General features: G+C 41.0%; 1 protein-coding gene and 1 pseudogene across 1 annotated transcript in view; both read right to left on the bottom strand.

Annotated features, from left to right (window-relative positions):
- Nucleotides 1–20,545, bottom strand: part of ABCC2 (ATP binding cassette subfamily C member 2) — a 74,346-nt gene extending 53,801 nt beyond the window's left edge. The window contains exons 1-3 of the mRNA XM_059398333.1: nucleotides 20,446–20,545; nucleotides 18,641–18,814; nucleotides 3,548–3,673 (exon numbers count right to left, since the gene is read on the bottom strand). Of these exons, the coding sequence (XP_059254316.1) occupies nucleotides 3,548–3,673; nucleotides 18,641–18,814; nucleotides 20,446–20,478 (333 nt within the window). The 5' untranslated portion in view covers nucleotides 20,479–20,545. The remainder of the gene's footprint in view (nucleotides 1–3,547; nucleotides 3,674–18,640; nucleotides 18,815–20,445) is intronic.
- LOC132015473 (BOS complex subunit TMEM147-like) lies at nucleotides 2,504–3,320 on the bottom strand (annotated as a pseudogene).
- Nucleotides 20,546–21,061: the final 516 nt, after the last annotated feature.

The raw sequence follows: 21,061 nt of genomic DNA, 5'->3' as shown, positions 1-21,061 counted from the left end.
CAAGCTCTATTACAAAGCTGTCATCATCAAGACAGTATGGTACTGACACAAAAACAGACACATAGATCAATGGAACAGAATAGAGAGCCCAGAAATGGACCCTCAACTCTGTGGTCAACTCATCTTTGACAAAGCAGGAAAAGAATGTCCATTGGAAAAAAGACAGTCTCTTTAACAAATGGTGTTGGGAAAATTGGACAGCCACATGCAGAAGAATGAAACTGGACCATTTCCTTAGACCACACTCTAAAATAGACTCAAAAGGATGAAAGATCTCAATGTGAGACAGGAATCTACCAATATCCTTGAGGAGAACACAAGCAACAACCTCTTTGACCTCAGCCGCAGCCACTTCTTCCTAGAAACATCGCCAAAGGCAAGGGAAGCAAGAGCAAAAATGAACTACTGGGACTTCATCAAGATAAAAAGCTTTTGCACAGCAAAGGAAATAGTCAACAAAACCAAAAGACTGTTGGGCACAGCAAAGATGGCGCTGGCCTGCCTTCTCTTCCGGCTAGAAAAGGCGCCACCGTGGCAGTATTGGCGCCAACGTGGCGGTTTCGGTTCCGCATATCTCTGATATTTCCTCCTCTCGCCCAACACACCCTACCCAGTTACTGACTACGTAACCAAACCCCATAGGCTCTCTCCCCGCTGACCTCATTTCCCATCCCCTACCCAATATAAGCTGCAACCCCGCTCAATAAAGTGAGATCCTGCTTCGACAGATCCCCCGAGTCTGGTGTGGTTCGTTAATGCGCCTGGACTCGCGACACTCGCCATCCCGCTCAGCCCCAAGGGGAGCTACCGGCTGGCCCGGACGCTCTCCTCGTGCCCGTCGGCCCGCAAAACCTACTGGAGTCCGACAAAAGACAACCTACAGAATGGGAGAAGATATTTGCAAATGTCTTAACAGATAAAGGGCTAGTATCCAAAATCCATAAATAACTTAACAAACCCAACACCCAAAGAACAAATAATCCAATCAAGAGATGGGCAGAGGACATGAACAGACATTCCTGCAAAGAAGACATGCAGATGGCCAACAGACACATGAAAAAGTGCTCCACATTACTCAGCATCAGGGAAATACAAATCAAAACCACAATGAGATACCACCTCACACCAGTCAGAATGGCTAAAATTAACAGGTCAGGAAACGACAGATGTTGGCAAGGATGTGGAGAAAGGAGAACCCTCCTACACTGTTGGTGGGAATGCAAGCTGGTGCGACCACTCTGGAAAACAGCATGGAGGTTCCTCAAAAACTTGAAAATAGAGCTACCCTATGACCCAGCAATTGCACTACTGTGTATTTACCCTAAAGATACAAATGTAGTGATCCAAAGGGGCATATGCACTCAAATGTTTATAGCAGCAATGTCCACAATAGCCAAACTATGGAAAGAACCTAGATGTGTATCAACAGATGAATGGATAAAGAAGATGTGATTATATATATATATATTCCCTTGTTTTATATATAAAACAATGGAATGCTATGCAGCCATCAAAAGAAATGAAATCTTGCCATTTGCAATGATGCGGAGGGTATTATGCTGAGCGAAATAAGTCAGCCAGAGAAAGATAATTATATGATCTCTCTGATAAGAGGAATTTGAGAGGCAGAGTGGGGGGCTTGGAGGTAGGGAAGAAAAAATGAAACAAGATGGATTGGGAGGGAGACAACACATAAGAGACTCTTAATCTCACAAAACAAACTGAGGGTTGCTGGGGGGGTATGGAGAGGGTAGTTGGGCTATGGACATTGGGGAGGGTATGTGCTATGGTGAGTGCTGTGAACTGTGTAAGCCTGATGATTCACAGACCTGCACCCCTTGGGCAAATAATATATGTTAATAAAAATAATTTAGAAGCGGTGGGGTATGGGAGGTTGGGGGAATTAGAGAGGGTATTAGAGAGGGCACAGATTGCATGGAGCACTGGGTGTGGTACAAAAAACAATGAATCCTGTTATGCTGAAAATAAATAAATAAAAAATAAAAAATAAATAAAATGTTTTAAATCTTAAAAAAAAAAAAAAAAAAAAAGAAAAGAGGGTGCCTGGGTAGCTCAGTGGGTTAAGCCTCAGCCTTGAGCTCAGGCCATGGTCTCAGGGTCCTGGGATTGAGGACTGCATCGGGCTCTCTGCTCAGCAGGGAGCCTGCTTCCCTATCTCTCTTTGCCTGCCTCTCTGCCTACTTGTGATTTCTCTATCAAATAAATAAAAAATTCTTAAAAAAAAAAAAGAAAAGGCATAGTAACTAATTTAGTTGTTTTTAAAACATTATGCAGGCCTCTCCCAAAACCAAGCCCGCAGGAGAGAGAGCAGTTTCTGTTATCAAGTTTATATAAACAACTCTAGACTCCATGATCCACTGATGAGTCATTAGTCAATTTAAGAATAATAGTTCCAGCATTTAGAAAAGTCTTTTAATATCAAGAAACTTGGCTTTCACGTGTGTATATATATATTTATTTGTTTTTACTTTCCAAATACTGTTTATTTCACGGAAGCCTGGAGGCCAGGGAAAGGGCGTGTGAGTGTTTGGGACACCAAGCCTAGGAGTGCATGTTGACAACGGTGACATATAGGGCCACAGAGTGCTGTCCAGCTGCCCAGGGAACAGAGGTGGATGAAGGTCTCCATGACAAAGGCCTCATAGACTAAGGACAGTAGGAGCACTGCTGGCTGAAAAGTGTGGTATGGGTTGTAGTGTGTTATCATCTAGACCTGGGCAAATGAGATGATGTAATGGACCAGCCTGATATTGGAGTCCATGCTCTTCTGGATGTACTTCCAGTCAAACTCAATGCTCTGGGCTCCAACTCAGATGAGAAGGAGCGGGACATAATGAGCATGGCCATAGCCCAGCCCAAGACAGCAACCATGATCCTGTACTCCCCCTTGCATACATTCCAGGACATGACAAAGTTTAGATGTATCTGGTCTGCCACATTCACGATGACCTTCATGACATTCTAATGAAGTCACAGATGCTGCCTTTCCAGGTGGGAAAAAAACATGGCCTTAGAAGGAAAAAAAACATGGCCAGGAAGAGCATCTTGCACAGCTGCATAAACAGGTAGGTGACCCTGGCCTGTGCACATGTCCAGAAGGCATTGTACTCAGGTGACAGCGCTTGTAGGTGATGAAGTGGGGGGAAGTAGACCAGGGTGAAGCCATTCCAGAAGTGGTCATGGTGCTGACCTTCTGGGCCCACCAGAGTGTGGGTCTCTGCCTCGGCCAACCTGGCACCCACCCATGTATAATCATTAGATGGAAGGATAGGAGGGCATAAGATGCATATCTTAGGCATTAAAGCTAGTATTTATGCTAGGGAGAAGGATCCAAAAGTTAGTATTAAAAAGAATATACAAAACTAAAATTTGATTCAGTCCATTATAACCACATTTTGCCTCATCATAGGCCCCTCAAAAAAGATAAATGAAATTAGACTTAATTTTATTCCAAAAGAGTACATTTCAACTAGATAGCTATGAATAAGAAGAAGATAAACAGGGCAGGAATGGAGGTAGGACTTACCCATGTACCCAGGTAAAGGCTTGGATTGGTATATCTAATGGCAGGGACTGTGGCTTGTCCAGAGTCTTCTGTGAGTACAAGGGCCAGCTCTATGACTGCTAGAATAAGAAGAAAGCCAACAAGCACCTGAGAAGGAAAAAGACCACTGTTAAGAGAATATCATGCTTTAGAATAGAATGGTTCCTGATAACAGATAATAAAGATGGTATGCACAGATTCAGAGAATACAAGAAATACTTCTGGCATCAATGAATACCAAGCAATAGACTGTAGTTCAAGCAATGGAATGAAGTTTACTGTAGGCCAGGATAGGTTTTTGAGGAATGCTGAGTGTGATGGTTTTAAACTATGTTCACAAGTTCTTTGATATTCTTCCCTTCAAAAAGGAGATCTTGGTACCTGTTCCCTTGAATGTGAACTTAACTTCATGATTCAATTCTAAAGAATAGAATATGGTAGAAGCTCATAAAAAACAATATGGCTTCCTCCTCTTTCTCAGATCACCCACTTCACTTCAGGGAAAGCTCCTAGTGCCATCGGGAGGACACTCAAGTAGCTTTATGGAGAGATCCACTTGGTAAATAATGGAGGCCTCTTGTCAACAGCCACGTGAGTGAGTCATCTTAGACTTAGTTGCTCCAGCCCCGGTCAAAACTTCAGATGACCTTAGTCTCTAGGGTATCAGTTAGCATATCAGTTGCAATGTCGTGAGAGACCCTGGAGCAGAACCCAGGTAAGCGGCTCCCAAATTTCTGATCCATAGAAAATGTGAGAAAAAAATGTGCTTTTTAAAAAATTGCTAAGTTTTGGAATAATTTTTTATACAACAATAGGTAACTAAAAAAATAGATTTAAAAAGGGAGCCCCCTTGCCCTAATTGGGATTTCCAGTTTCCTTGGTCTTATTCCCTTTCCTTGGTTTTTATTCCCAGCCTCTTCCCCAGACAAGATTTGAAGTTAATGTTGCAAACAGTTTTGACTATGTCACCCTAGGAGGAATCCAAGCCAATCAATATTTGTCCTATGAGCTCATAAGACATGCTGTACATCATATTATTCTAAAGAATCACCCCCGCCCATCAGGACGAAAAATTACTACATCCGCAGAGGAGGTCTACCAGAATCTTAGCCCTCAAAATGAGGGTCTTTCGGACCATCTCCCCTACCCTCATCCCTTCAACTCCCACCCATCTGTCCCTATTCACTCCCATGTATCATTCATCCCAACTGGTTCAGGCAGAAGTACTGAGCTGCTTAAAATGAAAACCAACCAACGGGGGACATGAATGCATCTATAGTAGGATAGTAGGACCTGTGTGGTTATTTAGCAAGGCATAAAGTCAAAGACACGTTAATGAAGGGAATGCATTTCTCAAGTACATAATACACTGTATTGTGCTTTCTCACATGAGACAGGCTTTTTTCTGGAAAAAAAAATAACAGCTTTTGACGTGGTGAGATACGTTTGCCTTTAGGTAAATTGGGTATAAAAATGAGCAAGGTGGAGGGACACCTGGGTGGTTCAGCGGGTTAAGCCTCTGCCTTCGGCTCAGGTCATGATCTCAGGGTCCTGGAATCGAGCCCCCATGGGGCTCTCTGCTCAGCAGGGAGCCTGCTTCCCCTCTCTCTCTCTCTCTCTGCTTGCCTCTCTGCCTACTTGTGATCGCTCTCTGTCAAATAAATAAGTAAAAAATCTTTTTTAAAAATGAGCAAGGTGGAGCTAGAAAACCTAGTCAAGGAGGATTTGAGGAGAATAGGTGAAGAGAATACTAACCAGCTACCCAGGCCAAGGAAAAAGAGCAGGTCTTGCCACAGGCTTGCACTTAAATTCTTACACATTGATTAGAGATATACTGAGCAACCCATATCAAAAAGAACAACTTAGAGGCGCCTGGGTGGCTCAGCGGGTTAAAGCCTCTGCCTTCAGCCCAGGTCATGATCCCAGAGTCCTGGGATCGAGCCCCACATCGGGCTCTCTGCTCAGTGCAGAGCCTGCTTCTTTCTCTCTCTCTCTCTCTCTGCCTGCCTCTCTGCCTACTTGTGTTCTCTGTCGAATAAATAAGTAAAATCTAAAAAAAAAAAAAAAAAAAGAACAACTTACATTATAAAGCAGTCCTAGAAAACATTTCAAGATAAGAACCAACAATCCAGTGTAAAAGGCACAAGGTGGAAAGTTTAAAGAAAAAAATGTGGCTTTTAAAGACAGGAAAAGATGCTTAATGTGATAATTAGTGCAATTTCAAATTATAATGATATACCACTTCTTATTTAACTGCTTAGCAAATATCAGAAAGTTTGATAAAAAGTTGGTGAGACTGAGGAAAAACCTCTATGGAGGATAATTTTCACTATTTCAAAATTTTGAGTCCATATACTCTTCACCCAGTAACTTCATTTCTAGGAACTTATGCTACAGACACACAGGGGAACAAAGTTTAAGTTTTTTTGTTGTTTTGGGTTTTTTGTTTTGTTTTGTTTTGTTTTGTTTTTGCAGCATTGCCTATGATGGCAGAAAGTTAAAAACCACCTAAATTTCTGTCACATAAGGCACATAAGTTATGATACATCCAAATAACAGCACTATGAGTGGACATTAGAAAGCAGATTTTTATGTGCTAAAATGGAGGGATCAAGACATGGAGATTAACACAAGACACTAACATTTGTATAAAGAAAAGTAGGCATTTTTATAAGCATGGCTTATCTCTGAAAGGATATCCAAGGAACTAGGGTCAGTGGTTGCTAATTCAGACAAGAATGAGTGACTAGAATACCATGTACCTTTTGTAAATTTTGAGTTGTAATCCTGATTTACTCAAATGATTAATGTTAAATACAGTGGAATACTACTCAGCCATCAAAAAATGAAATCTTGCCATTTGCAATGACATAGATTAAACTAAAGGATATTATGTTAAATGAAATAAGTCAGGGAAAGGCAATTACATGATCTCACTCATATGTGGAATTTAAGAAAAAAAAAAACACAACACAGAGGATCATAGGGGAAGAGAGGAAAAAATAAAACAAGACAAAACCAGAGACGTAGACAAAGCATAAGAGACTCTTAATCATAGGAAACAAACTCGGGCTTGCTGGAGGAGAGGTACGTGGAGGGATGGGGTAATTGGGTGATAGACATTAAGGAGGGCAAGTGACATAATGAGCACTGGGTGTTATATAAGACTAATGAATCACTGACCTCTACCTCTGAAACCAATGATACATTATATGTTAATTGAATTTAAATAAAAAAAGTATACTTGGAAAAATGTTAAATACAGTAAAATGCCCGTTTTTAAAAATGAGCAAGTGGTATGAACAGACAATTCACAAATATGCTCAACAAATTAAAAAACATCATTTGTGGGCGCCTGGCTGGCTAAGTTGTTAAGCCTCTGCCTTCGGCTCAGGTCATGATCCTAGGGTCCTGGGATTGAGCCCCACATCAGGCTCCCTGCTTGGTGGGAAGCTTGCTTCTACCTCTCCCACTCCCCCTGCTTGTGTTCCCTTTCTCGCTGTTTCTCTCTGTCAAAAAAATAAACAAAATCTTAAACACACACACACACACACACTAGTTGCATTAGTCCTTTAAGAAATACAAAGTAAACCAAAAGGATGCCATTTTACACATAAAATAAAAATATGTTAGACCCAGTGCTGGCAAAGGACCAGAGACAAATTCTAACACACCTTAGGTGAGAATGTAAATCAGCAAAATGCTTCCTAATTTATAAAAATTTTCCCGTGTTTCAAAAGCCTTAACCCCTCATATTCCTTGATATAATAATTCTACCTAGGAGGCTATTCTAAGGAAATACAATGAATTTCAGACAAATACTTGTGCACAGAATCTTAACTGGAATCTCCGTTTTAGCAGTGAATTATTTATAACATCTAAAATAACCCAGAACAATGGTGGAAAGGAATTAATGCTGCAAGAGTAGTTAAAGCAAGTTATGGTATCCTCATGTGATGAACGATTCTGTAGCTGGTAGAAGGCAGAGGAGGGTCAGTAATGTTTTCTCCACACTGAGAAGCTGCTTTCAAATGCAAAACTGCTGCAAGCCACTCTAGACCATTGGCAGTTTTACTCAGTTAACTTACCCACAGGGATAACCATGGAGGAGGACGGACACACAACAGAGGGCACTATGCAGCTGTTTTCCACAGCCATCCAGATCTTAATCTCCAGCTTTCATAGAGCAAGGGTCAAGCTGGTGAGGTTACAACACAGTTATCTAAAGTGGTACTATCTGTGCACCAGAATGGCTCTCTGCTAGTTATCTAAAGTAGCCAGAGGGGAGAACAAATGGAGGGCCTGATATGGAGTCAGTGTCTGCGCTCCTACACTCCGTCCCCAACGTCTTTATGGCCCGCACCATCTATGCACAGCACTCTTCACGATGACCCCAGAGCCAGATTGCAAGAGGTGACTTGCACTTCTGGGTCACAGCAGCAATGCAAACAGCAACGCAAGGTCCCTCCGGGCCCGGGAGGGACTTAGTAAGTAAGTGACCTTACTTACTTAATCACTTACTTACTAAGTAAGTGACCTTCCTTACTTATCTGGCAAGGCTCCCAGGAATCCTATATGGAATGTAACAGGCTGGTTCCCGCCCCGCTCCTCCAATGGCATTCATTGGCTCCATCATCGTCAGTGTTTTCAGGCTGTCTGGTCATATCTGGGTCTATGTAGGTCCCTCTCAGATAGGACACTCTTGTCAAGGCCTTGGTAATACAACCAATCATTCCAATGGTGTCGTGTTATAAGGAAAATATTCTTTTTTTTTTTTTAAGATTTTATTTATTTGCCAGAGAGAGAAAGAGAGAAAGAGAACACAAGCAGGCAGAGAGGCAGGCAGAGGCAACAAGAAAAGCAGGCTCCCTGCTGAGCAAGAAGCCTGAGGGACTCGATTCCAGGACACAGGGATCATGACCTGAGCCAAAGGCAGTGGCTTAACCAACTGAGCCACCCAGGCGTCCCAGGAAAACATTCCTACTGAACTTCTGCAAATAAGAAGAACTGATTTCCCTTTGGACAGATTCTCCTAGTTTCACTTAAGTCAGCCCCATGGCAGCCACACTAGTACTGGGTTAATAGGGACTAGGAAAGACACTAAGGTCCTGCACTCCTCCCTCGGGGTCTTTCAGTCTCTCAGTGTCCCACAGTCCTAACTCCCAAGCTGCCACCCCCTCTCTCGGCCCTTTGGCTTGAAGTGGCTCCTTAGCGCCACTAATTTAGCTGCAGAATATTCCCGCAGTCACTTTCTGGCTAGCAGGAATTTCTTCTCGGTCATCCCCAGTACATTGTATTGTTCTTGAGTGACTACAGTATGGACAATTTGGAAAAAACAAAAACCCCTGTGAAATGGTGGAAATGAATCCGGTAACCCACCGAAGAGGATGAATAGTCTTGCATTTTAAAAGCTTATGGAAAACTTGGGACACCTGGGTGGCTCAGACTCCTAATTTCGGATCAGGTCATCATCTCAGGGTCATGAGACAGACCTGGAGCCTGCTTAAGATTCCCTCTCCCTTACCCTCTGCCCCTCTCCCTCCTCAAGAAAAAATAAATAAAAGCTTATGGAAAACTCCATTTCAAATGGTTCAGAAATGTCAAGTACTATAAGCTGGTATTTAAGAGGAGTGTATGTATCATTTATGGTTTTAATTTTGTAAAATAAAGATTTATTTTAACCACACACATAAAAAGTCTTTGTCTTAATCAAAGAGGAGTCCTTACCGCAGGGATCTTGAGATTTAGGGGCCCAATTCTCTCAAGATAGAATAGTTCTGCCCCGCATCAGGCTCCCTGCTCAGTCGGAAGCCTGCTTCTCCCTCTCCCACTCCCCCTGCTGTGTTCCCTCTCTCACTGTCTCTCTGTCAATTAAATAAATTTTAAAAATAAATGTATTAAAAATAAAGATACAGTAGTTCTCCCTTCAGTGCATGCTAGTCTGTGCCTGTGCACCTGCACCATCCTAATTTCTAACCATTCCTTCTGACGCTGAATTGTTTCAAACATAATGTCTGTATTAGAAGCACATGTGGCTCATTTATCCTTTTCCAAAGCCAATGCATCTGTGGTCTGTTAGGATTCTCTCACCTGTTACCCACCCTCATTCCGTGGACTATTGTAAGGCACAGATCAATGGCCAAGCAACAACCCACAGTAACTCATGCACGGTCTCTTCCCCACTCCCTTGTCCCTACCTTTGTGAACAGGATAGCGGACACTCCCTAGGACATCCCCCGCCCCCTCCAGCCCCACACCACCGAAAAGGGCAAGGTCATTAGACCAGAAAACTTTTAGAAGTCAAAAAGCAAACATGCTTTTTTTGGTATAGTCATAGTCGTTGCTGTGTTTGCAGCTCCCCTCCCAGATTCACCCCCATCCTCGTCCCTTCAAGCCTGGAGTGGTAACCGTTGGCTGCTAAGCTCCAGATTCCCTTGTAAATACAACCTTCTCACATCCTATTTGGCCTCAGCCGCCAGTTTCTTGTGACTGATGGTAGAGTTTCCTACTCAAAGCTATTCTCTTCTTCCTAATAGAACCCCTCCCCTTTTTTGTAAAATATCTACTCCATTCAGCTCAGCCATGTGCTCAGGTGGAAGCTGGACCCATCTCCAACCCCATGAAGTGAGTGAAAACCAGTCATGATGGTCCCATTCTCCTGGCCTGTAACTGCCTGGATCATAGGCAGGCAACACAATTCTGGCCGAAGAGAACTAGGGAACAGCTAGGGGGGATCTTGTTTCTGGGGACTCTGGGAAACGTTTTTCTCACTGATCAAAGTGATACATAGATCCAGAAGATGTAAAGAGCTCTTCACAAGTCAACAATAAAAAAACCACAGGTGGGGTGCCTGGGTAGCTCAGTGGGTTAAAGCCTCTGCCTTCAGCTCAGGCAAGTCATGATTCCAGGGTCCTGGGATGGAGCCACGCATTGGGCTCTCTGCTCGGCAGGGAGCCTGCTTCCCCGCCCCCCCGCCCCCGCCTGCCTCTAGGCCTACTTGTGATCTCTGTCAAATAAATAAATTTTTAAAAATCTTTTAAAAAATTAAATAAAAATAAAAAACCACAGGTAACCCAATTAAAAAATAGTCAGAGGGTTTATTTAAAGAATAGGTTTTTTCCTAAGAAGGTCAAAAAGCATGCAAAAAGATGCTCAACGTCATTAGTCAAAACCATAGTAAGCTCTTTGCACCAACTAGGATCGCTATAACTGAAAAGATTAACCATGACAAGTACTAGTGAGAATGAGTATTAGAACCCCCATACACTGCATGCAGGAATTTAAAGGAGACAGCCACTTTGGAAAACAGCTTGTCATTTCAAAATATCAAACGTAGAGCTACCATATGACTTAGCAATTCTACTCATAAGTATATACTTATTCTAATACTTAAACTAAGTATAAAAGTATATAATACTTATACTAAGTATGTAAGTATAATACTTATACTAAGAAAATTGAAAATCCATGTCCATCCCAAATAAACATGATGTATCTATAATATTGTATTATTTAGCCATAAAAAGGAATGAAATATTGATATATACTACCACACGGATGAACTTTGAATATATAATACTGAATGAAAGAAGCCAGACGCAAAAGGCTATTGTATTACTGCATTTAGATATGAACTATCCAGTCTAGACATAGAGACAGACAGCAGGTTTGAGATTTCCAAGGGATAAGAGGAGGAGGGCACAGGGAAGTGACGGTTTAATGGATACAAAGTTTCCACTTGGGGTGATGGAAAATCCTGGAACTGGATAGCAGTCATGGTTGCAGAACACTGTGAATGTATTTAGCACTACTGCATCTTACACTTTAAGTTGGATGAAATGGTCAATTTCATGTTCTCTGTATTTTATAAAAAAAAAAAAAAGGAGTGAAGTACTGATTCATGCCATTACATATATAAAGCTTGAAAATAGGGACATCTTGGCGTCTCAGTCAGTCAAGTGTCTGTCTTCTGCTCATGTCATGATCTCAGGGTCCTGGGATCCAGCCCTACATCAGGCTTCCTGTTCAGTGAGGAGTCTGCTTCTCCCTCTCCCTATGCCCCTTCCCCCATTTGTGCTCCCTCTCCCTCATAAATAAAAATCTTAAAAAAAAAAGAAAAGATGAGGAAAACTTGAAAACATTTTGCTATGTTAAATAAGTCAGGTGCTGAAGGCTACATAGTATATAATTCCATTATATGAAATGTTCTGAAAAGACAAAGCCATAGACAGAAAGTAGATTAGTAGTTGCTAAGGCTTAGGGGAGAGGGGTGGAGGGGGAAGGGAATGGGTTGTTACTGCCTAAGACCTGAGTTTCTTTTTGGAATAATGAAACTATTCTGGAATTGGACAGAGGTGATGGTCACACATTTTTGTGAGTCTACTAAAAACCACTGAATTGTACACTTTAAACAGGTGTGTTTTATGGTATGTAGACTATATATCAATAAAGCTATTTTTAAAGGGATCTATAGGAGCACCTGCTGTCTTTATCTGCCTTTGGACACTGACTTGAGGGTGTGATTCCTGGAGCTGCTGCAGCCACCTTGTCATCATGTGCTACTTTAATAACTGGCTTGAGATGCTGAGCTGATGAGGAAACGAAAATAATCAGCTATCTGCTGAGGTTGTTGAGCTTCTAAAGTAATAAGTCCTGAGGCTGCACTGCCTCTGGTCTTCTTGTTATGTAAGAAAATCAGTTCCTCATCACCTCAGCTAACAGGTGTGACTTGCCAGTGAGATCTTCCACTGACAGAAATCTATTCCTTATAGTCAGCACCAGCTGGCTGGGAATAAGGACAGAAATCAGAGTCTTAATGGAAGCCCTGTGCACAGAACTGGTACGGTTAGGCCAATCATTTCTTTGTTTTTCCCACTTCCAACCCATCATCACAAATCTACTGAAACTCTACTTGCCACAACCACTCCAATCAGGCTAAAACAGAAGTAATTCTCTGAAACAGATTGCTCTCCTGAGGAGGAATGAGAAGATAGTGAGTGTCTTGGTGCCCCAGAGGAAACTAGTTTTTGTATGGCATGCAGTAAGGGTGGAGAAGTCCAGCCTGGCCTCCTGCTTTTGGGAGAAGCCATAGTTCCACACACTCGTCCAGGACTCAGAGCTCAAAAGCAGTCCTCCCCTCAAGGAGAGGCCACCCGGCGGGAGATGTCTTACAGATTGGCAGAGGGGTCTGCTCCCATCACATATATTCATTAACTTAGTCCTTTGCTTATAAATGCAAAAAGAACAGTAATAACCATCAGAAGGTGGAGAAAAACCAATACTAGCAAAGAAGATGGCCAAGATAATTACACAGAACAACTGATTCTGGGATAAAACAAACAAATTATTAAATGAACAGAAGATACTTCTAAATTATTTTTAAAATTAATGTCTTAGGAGAGACCTGAGAAGACATTGCATCCATTAATAGGTTGATTTTTTTTAAGTGTATTCTGAAATTAAGAATAATTCTTAGAAATCAAACCCATGATTACAAAAATAAAGGCTCTTTAGGATGACTGAAAGAAAAGAAATTAGGGAATATCTCAGAACATAGGTGAAAAGAGAAAAACAAATTTTAAAAAGAGAGAAGTTGAGAAGGAAAATAAACTCAGTGTCCAAAACCAACCTAAAAGAAGTTTTGAAGAGATGAAATTTCAAAATTGGAGGAAAGGAAGTAAAAAGACTAATAGATAAAAATTTCTCAGAGATAAGAAAGACATCAGTCTTTAGGTTGAAAGCATCAAACCCACTGAATGAGAAAAGACCCATGTAAACAGACTCATTAAATTTCAAGACATCAAGAAAAAAAAGAGGATAAAGCCTTCTACAGAAGATAACCCAGTAGCACAGGATGTTGGGAAGCAATATGACAACATCTTTGGAGTTAAAAAAATGTGTTTGAAGCTAGCATTCCATATCCAGATGACATTTGCAGAAAGCAAGGACTTTGAGACTTTATTTACTGTTGCTCTCTCTGAAAATTTTATTTGAGGATCTTCTTCAGATCCAAGAACTGGGAGAGGGGGCACAAATTCTCTCATTTTACACAAAGGGGTATTAAGATGTCGAGTCTAAAATTGATGGCAGATCATCTTTAGGAATAAGGGTAACCAACAGAAGAACTGAAAGCAATCATACAAAATTAAAAGACAGAGAGAAAGAGAAGAAGAAAAGGAAGGTGAGGGTAGGGCCAATGAACTGAATTCCCTGTCTTGCATGGAGGGCAGAAATAGATCTTTTTTAAAGGTGATAGATCAAGAAATACAGGTATAAACACATTATTTACAGATATAGAGGTAACTATTAAAATAATTTTAAATGAAGGTCTCTGGAGAATGGTACTAGGAGATAGAAGGGTAAGAAATAGACTTTAACTTTTCATTTTGTGTTTCTTGGCTCTTTTTTTTTTTCTTTTTTAAGAGAGTGGCAGGAAACATACCAAAATGTTAATAGGAGTGTATCAGGATGATAACAATAGTCAATGGATTTAATTTGCTTCCTATTTCCCTAGAGTTTCCAAACTTTCTATAATAATCTTGCATTATTTTTTTTTAAAGACTGTATTTATTTGACACAGAGAGAGAGAGAGAGAAAGAGAGAGTGCGTGCACAAGTGGGGGAGCAGGAGCCAGAGGCAGAAGGAGAAGCAAACTTCCTGTGGAGCAGGGAGCCCGATATGGGGCCTGATCCCAGGACAGTGGAACCATGATCTGAGCCAAAGGCAGACACTTAACCAACTGAGCCACCCAGGCGCTCAACCATGCATTACTTTTATAATCAGAAACATGCACACACTTTTATTAAATAGGATCAGGGAAATATTATGGTTGCCCTGAAATAATCCTTGTCTTTGATCTCTGATTTATTGGAGGAGCTTCAAGTGCACATGGAATTTACTAAACTTCTTAAGGAAACATAATCTCATTGGTATTAAAAAAGAGAGAAGAGTGCTTTGGCCATATTTAATATCTCTCCATCTCTGCAAGATCCTCTTTTTCTCAGAGCTTTATGAATGATAGTCACTCTGGTTGAATCTTCTATCCATTGTAGAGGGTCTATTTCTATCACTTCGCTGGCAGATTAGTATCTAACTTCAGCATCAATATTTTCAGGCAATATGACCCCCAGCAGTCTATTCTATTTTCAGAAAGTCAGTATTATTAGAAAGTCCTTCAATAGACTTAGCCAAAGTAGGCTTCCCTGTAATAACCTCCACCCACTTAATCTTGATCCTGCTCTCTGAAACTCTGCTGAACAGAACAGGCTCACAATCTTCTATGTTATATTCTGCAATCACTAAAGATGATTTCCACATTTCACTGGCTCAACACCAAGTCTATTTTTGCCACACATCTTCCTTCCTCTAACCTCAGCACTTCCACAGCCTCTAGAACCGAATTCCTTTTTCGTTTCCCTGGGATTGAGCTCATTCATCCATTCATTCATGTATTTTGTGATTCAGTTCATTCAGTTACCTACTGTGCATCAGGTCCTTTCTGTAAGGATGCATCTTTAAACAAACAAACTTGTAGAATCTCTCACTTTGGTCAAGCAAATGGACTTAGTTCAGACAAGTATAGACAGTTCAGGAAAGTCGGAGAGAAATAGCCCAAAAGCAGGAAATGGAGAAATAAAATCAAGTTGAGGAGTGAGCCCAAAAGAAGGTTCTCATAGAAGTAAAGTTTTACTATGTGAGGAGTTATACTTCTACTTTTAAAGAAGAGACCAATTATTTTGAAAATTTTAAGAGGCAGCTAATTTGTGCTTGTTACTCTCAGAGTAGAGGGCAAAAAATAAAGTATAAATTAGGAATGCGGCTCGTGAGACTATGAGCAAGGATGAGTGGATGGATTATTAGCTATGAAAAAAAGTCAATATATTTATTTTCTTTTTGTCTATAAAGATTTGTATTTATAAAAGTTAGACAAAATGTATTATACCCACATAATAGAATGTAAGTTAGGCATAAAATGGGAAAGAAGTACTGATATATACTATGATATGGATGAACCTTGAAAATCTTACACTAAGTGAAAGAAGCCAACCATAAAAGGCCATATAGTATTATAAGATTCCATTTATGAAATCTTTGAAATAGGGAAACTAGAGATAGCAAGTAGGTTAGTGGTTGCTTAGGACTAAGGAGGATGTGGAGATAGGAGGTTTGTTTCCTAGAACAGCTTTAGAAAAGCTGATTATGTTGATGTTCTAAACTGTTCTAAAGTTGATTATGGTGATGGTTGTATATATCAGTATGCTAAAAATTATATTTAAATGGGTGAATTGAGTCTCCAAAGGTAAGGGAAACTAAAGCAAAAATGAACTATTGGGACTTCATCAAGATGAAAAGCTTTTTTACAGCAAAGGAAACAATTTCAAGAAAACCAAAGGAAAACCTACCGAATGGGAGAAGATATTTGCAAATGCCTTATCAGACAAAGAGCTAGTATCCAAAATCTATAAATAATAACAAAGCCAACACCCAAAGAACAAATAATCCAGTCAAGAAATGGGCAGAAGACATGAACAGACATTTCTCCAAAGAAGACATACAAATGGCCAACAGACAAATGAAAAAAATGCTCAACATCCCTCAGCATCAGGGAAATGCAAATCAAAACCACAATGAGATACCATGTCATACCAGTCAGAATGGCTAAAATTAACAAGTCAGGAGACAACAGATGTTTTTGAGGATGTGGAGAAAGGGGAATCCTCTTACGCTGCTGGTGTAATGCAAACTGGTACAGCCATTCTGGAAAACAGTATAGAGGTTCCTCAAAATAGAACTACCTATTGCACTACTAGGTATTTACCAAAAAGATATAAATGCTGTGATCCTAAGGGGCACCTTCACCCCAATGTTTATAGCAGCAATGTCCACAATAGCCAAACTATGGAAAGAGCTCAGATGTCCACCAATAGATGAATGAATAAAGAAGATGTCACACACACACACACACACACACACACACACACACACTGGAATATTTCTCAGCCATCAAAAAAACGAAATCCTACCATTTGTGATAATGTGGATGGAACTAGGGGATATTATGCTAAGTGAAATAAGTCAATCAGAGAAAGCCAATTATCATATGATTTCACTCATTATGTGGATTTGAAGAAACAAAACAGAGAATCAGAGGGGAAGAGGGGGAAATAAAATAAGACAAAATCAGAGAGGGAGAAAAACCGTAAGAAACAAATTGAGGGATGCTGGAGGGGAGGGGGGTGGGGGGATGGGGACTGGGGGATGGGCATTCAGGAGAGCATGTGATGTAATGTGTACCAAGTGTTATATATAACTGATGAATTCCTGAACTCTGCCTCTGAAACTAATAATACACTATATGTTAATTAATTGAATTTAAATTTAACTTAATTTAATTTAAAAAATAAATGGGTGAATTGCATGGTATGTGAATTATATCTCAATAAAGCTGTTTTTTTTTAAGATTTTATTTATTTCTTTGACAGAGAGAGAGAGATCACAAGTAGGCAAAGAGGCAGACAGGGGGAGGGGGAAGTAGGCTCCCCGCTGAGCAGAGAACCCGATGTGGGCCTCGATTCTAGGACTCTGAGATCATTACCTGAGCCGAAGGTAGAGGCTTAACCCATTGAGTCACCCAGGTGCCCTAAAGCTGTTTTTTTTTTTTTTTAAGTTAGAAGTTCTTATAGTTAATTAAGTACTATGATTAAGTACTGTGATACTGATTTATTCATTACCCAGCCTTTTCTCGGAAGTCTCTAACTCATTCGCAAGGGTATTAAAGCATGTTGTTCAATGTTCAGAATCTAACACATTCTTGACTCCACTTCTACTTCTAGAATATGTTTAATATTAACATTTAACAAATTCATACTGAGTGTTAAGCCCTGTGCTTGGCACTTGGATCAACAAAGGAGACAATGACCCTGCCCCTACTCTCAGGGACTATTCTTTCCTGTCCAGGGTCCAACAAAGCTCACCACCAGCCCCTGCCTTGGAGTGTCGATGAAAATCCCACTGCATTTAGCCAAGTTGCTTCCTTCTGTTTAGATTCCAGGTAACCTGAGGTCGTTAGTATGTGCACTCACAGAACGTCAAATCTAATTAATCTTTTTAATTAAACCCAGTTTAAAGATCAGGAGAGATAGGGAAAAACAAACCACCACCAATAACAACAGAAAAGGTAATGAAAAAAGCAGATGGTGGCGTTTAGGAGGTGGATTTTCAAACTCAACCGAATGTCTTGGTTCCCACAAGACCCTTTCTGCATTAATCAGTGCAGCTGGCCGACCGGCTCCTCCCCTAGTTCCTTTTGGGCCCTCTCCTGCAGCTCCTGTCCTTCCCATATTTCCCTACTCAAGCATGTCATTGTGAGCACTCACCGTACCTCACTCTACTGTGAGTGTCCAGGGACTCGTGGAAGACTTTGGGAAAATGGAAGCCTTATTTCAGACCCAAGTTATGAGAGATGAATGATGGTTGGGTTGCCTGAACGGTACAGAGAAAATGGTGCATTTTATTTTTACCTCATTGTAGGTGCCAACTGAATTACAGTCTCCTGAGTTATTCAAACAGTCTCAAGACGGGTCATCCAGTATTTGCTTCTCAAATATTAAAAAGACAATAAATATTTGACTGATTGGTTACTTGTCACTGGTGTTTAAAAAATCTGCTATCAATAAGATTTAAGTGTCACTACTCTCCTATTTTTAAAGATTTTATGTATTCATTTGAGAGGGGGGGGGGGAAAGAGCGAGCATGAGTTGGGGGTGTAGAGCAGAGAGAGGAAGGAGCAGATTCTCCACTGGGCAGGGAGCAGGGAGCCCGACATAGGGCTGGATCCCAGGACCCTGAGAACATTAGCCAAACCGAAGGCAGGCACTTAACCAACTGAAACACCTAGGTACCCCAAAAGTCATCATTATGCAAAAATTAAAGTTACCTTAACTAAGAAATATGACATGGGGCCAGTGACTGCCTGTCTTAGGAAAGCTGATTAAAGAGAGGGAAGCAGACACTTTAACCATCAAAAAATGTCTCTGCCCTGTACCAAGTAATTAGAAAATAGTGGAGTTCCCATACCTGCTTAGTGAGGTAGAGTTTGGTTATAGGAGATCTCTTGATCTTAGATCTATACACATGAAGAAGCTGCCAAGGAGCCAGGAGCCAAAGGAAACCCAAAGGAATCCACACCAGAACAGTTTGCTCAAAACAAAGTGGCAGGTCCGCTTCTGGGCTATCCAAGAATGAAGAATTCTGGGGGACCAAAACAGAAAGATTGTTGAATATACTCATTTTTTGAAGACAGAAAACCCGTGTGAGGGAACCCTCCACTTCCACCCCTGTTCCCAAACAATTTTAATTCCGTTCTATATCCATAGCCAACCTGACCCTTTACCTAAATGCATTTTCCTATTAATCTCCATGGATACAAAATCAACATTTAGTGACTTTTTGGGTCAATGCAACCTTTATGAACCTTTCGTTCGCGAGCTACTCTAAGTAAACCTCACCACTTCATTTGCCAAGTTATGGGAAGAAGAGGGACAGACTATTCTTCAAATAGTTCCCTGGGATACAGGAACTTGTTCTTATTTTTGTTTCTAGCACTAATTATGCTCCCTGACAGATGTTCAAACATGCAGGCAGCAGGATGCTTTCGTCAGACTATGGCATTTCGCCTCCTTGGGCCAGAGGGCTTACAGTGATTTCAACCTAGGAGACCTTGGGCCTAAGAGCTGTAGAGCACCTAGAAGGAAGGCTCATCCCCAGAAAGTCTATACTAGTCTTTACATTCTGCAATGGATAGAAGTGTCTTGTGAAGTGAGGGTAGGGATTACCAGTTATTTCTTGAGTCTTCTGAGGGTAGATTTTTCTCTCCTCATAAACATTTTTAAGTTATTTTTGTAGAGTTGTTCACACAGACTCTTTAAAACAAACATTGCGGCACCCTGACCAAGATGATCTGTCAGATATTCCCAGAGAGAATTCCCCAAAGATGGCCTAGTATGATCCTGGCCCCATTAAGCCCCACCTTCCTGTGGTAAACATGTCCCAGCCTTGAGGCCCTTGGGGCCCAGGTTCTTTCTAGGATGTGAAGAGTTAACCAACTGCTCTGCTATCTCATTCCCACTCTTCTTATCACTCCATAAAGTTACTTGACTTTAGAATTCAGAAGAATTCCCTAAGATATTTTAACCAATTTAACAAACCCTCCATGTGATTCTGATGCTAGACATTTGCAGACCACACTTACATAGAATCACTAAATCTAGGTTCCTTTTCATTTTCAATTCCACTAAGCCATTTGGTACTGTTGCTCACCCCGACTTGAAATTCTCTCCTCTAATGGTTCAAAAATTGTCTCAGTGCTCATGATGCCCAAATCTGTATCCCTGGCCTCACCTTCTACTCCATACCACTAACTGCCAGTCCCTCTAGAACTGTCTCCAGAGGATATTCATTTCTACATCAGCAAGACTCAACCTTGGGTCTTCTCTTCTTCCTCCCACCCCCCAAACTCCACAACAGCAACTTTCCCTCCTAACATTGTTGAAAGCCTCTTCCCCATTTCTCTTCAGAGAACACAATTTTATGGCTAGCTAGTCTGAGAAGAGAGTCTGGGATACAATAAATATATGGTAGAGAATACATCCATTACCTCTTCCACACAGAATATCCTCTGGAGATACTATGGCATATCTTTTCTTAAGCCCCCCAACCCAAAACCTAAATAATAACAACAACAACAAACCCAAACCAAAAAACTCTGAGCTTTAGACCACCTGCCCATCTAACTCTTTTAGTTCTTATTGGTAGCAACTGAGTTTAATCTACTATTCTGAGTCTCAGAAGAGTCAACAGTGAAAATAAGTATTATTCCTCACCCAAAATGTAGAGTTGCAGAACTTCTCCAGCATGGTTCCTGGAGTGCTTGTGGAATGAAGACTCTCCTGTGACTCTTGTTTTTTATTTACTCTTTTCCTCAGAGAAACTGGACTGTAAGCAGCAATGCGTTATCTCCCATTCTGATGTTCTGATATTCCTAATAAAACCAGGTCTCCTGACCTTTCATCTTAACAGTTTACTCATTAACCTGACTCAGATGTTTATTTACAATATCCCAGTAGAGAGACACATGACTCAAGATTGAGGCACCCTAAGGGTAGGTAGACTCATCATTTCCCAAGTACCAGAAGCCTCTGTATGTATGGTCATAAAAGGAAACATTGAAAAATGTCAGCAGAGCTGGCAGACAATTCACGAGTGGAGGAGCCCATTCCTTCTCTTGAAGACATATGACCTAAAAAGAGAAGTATCACTGGAGGGGCAAGTACCATTAAACATGCAGGTTCACATCCATTTTAAATCCTTAGAATTTATAGGAATGTGAAATATCCTACTCCTTTGGATTTTAAGACCATAGAATTTGAGGGGTGCCTGGGTGGTGCAGTCTTGTGAGATCAGAATAGGCACCTGACTTTTGGTTTTGGCTCAGGTCGT

Source organism: Mustela nigripes, chromosome 4 (assembly GCF_022355385.1).
Source record: "Mustela nigripes isolate SB6536 chromosome 4, MUSNIG.SB6536, whole genome shotgun sequence".
Taxonomy (NCBI): Eukaryota; Metazoa; Chordata; class Mammalia; order Carnivora; family Mustelidae; genus Mustela; species Mustela nigripes.
The sequence above is the reverse complement of the archived record's forward strand: the minus strand, read 5'-3'. Positions and strand labels throughout refer to the sequence as shown.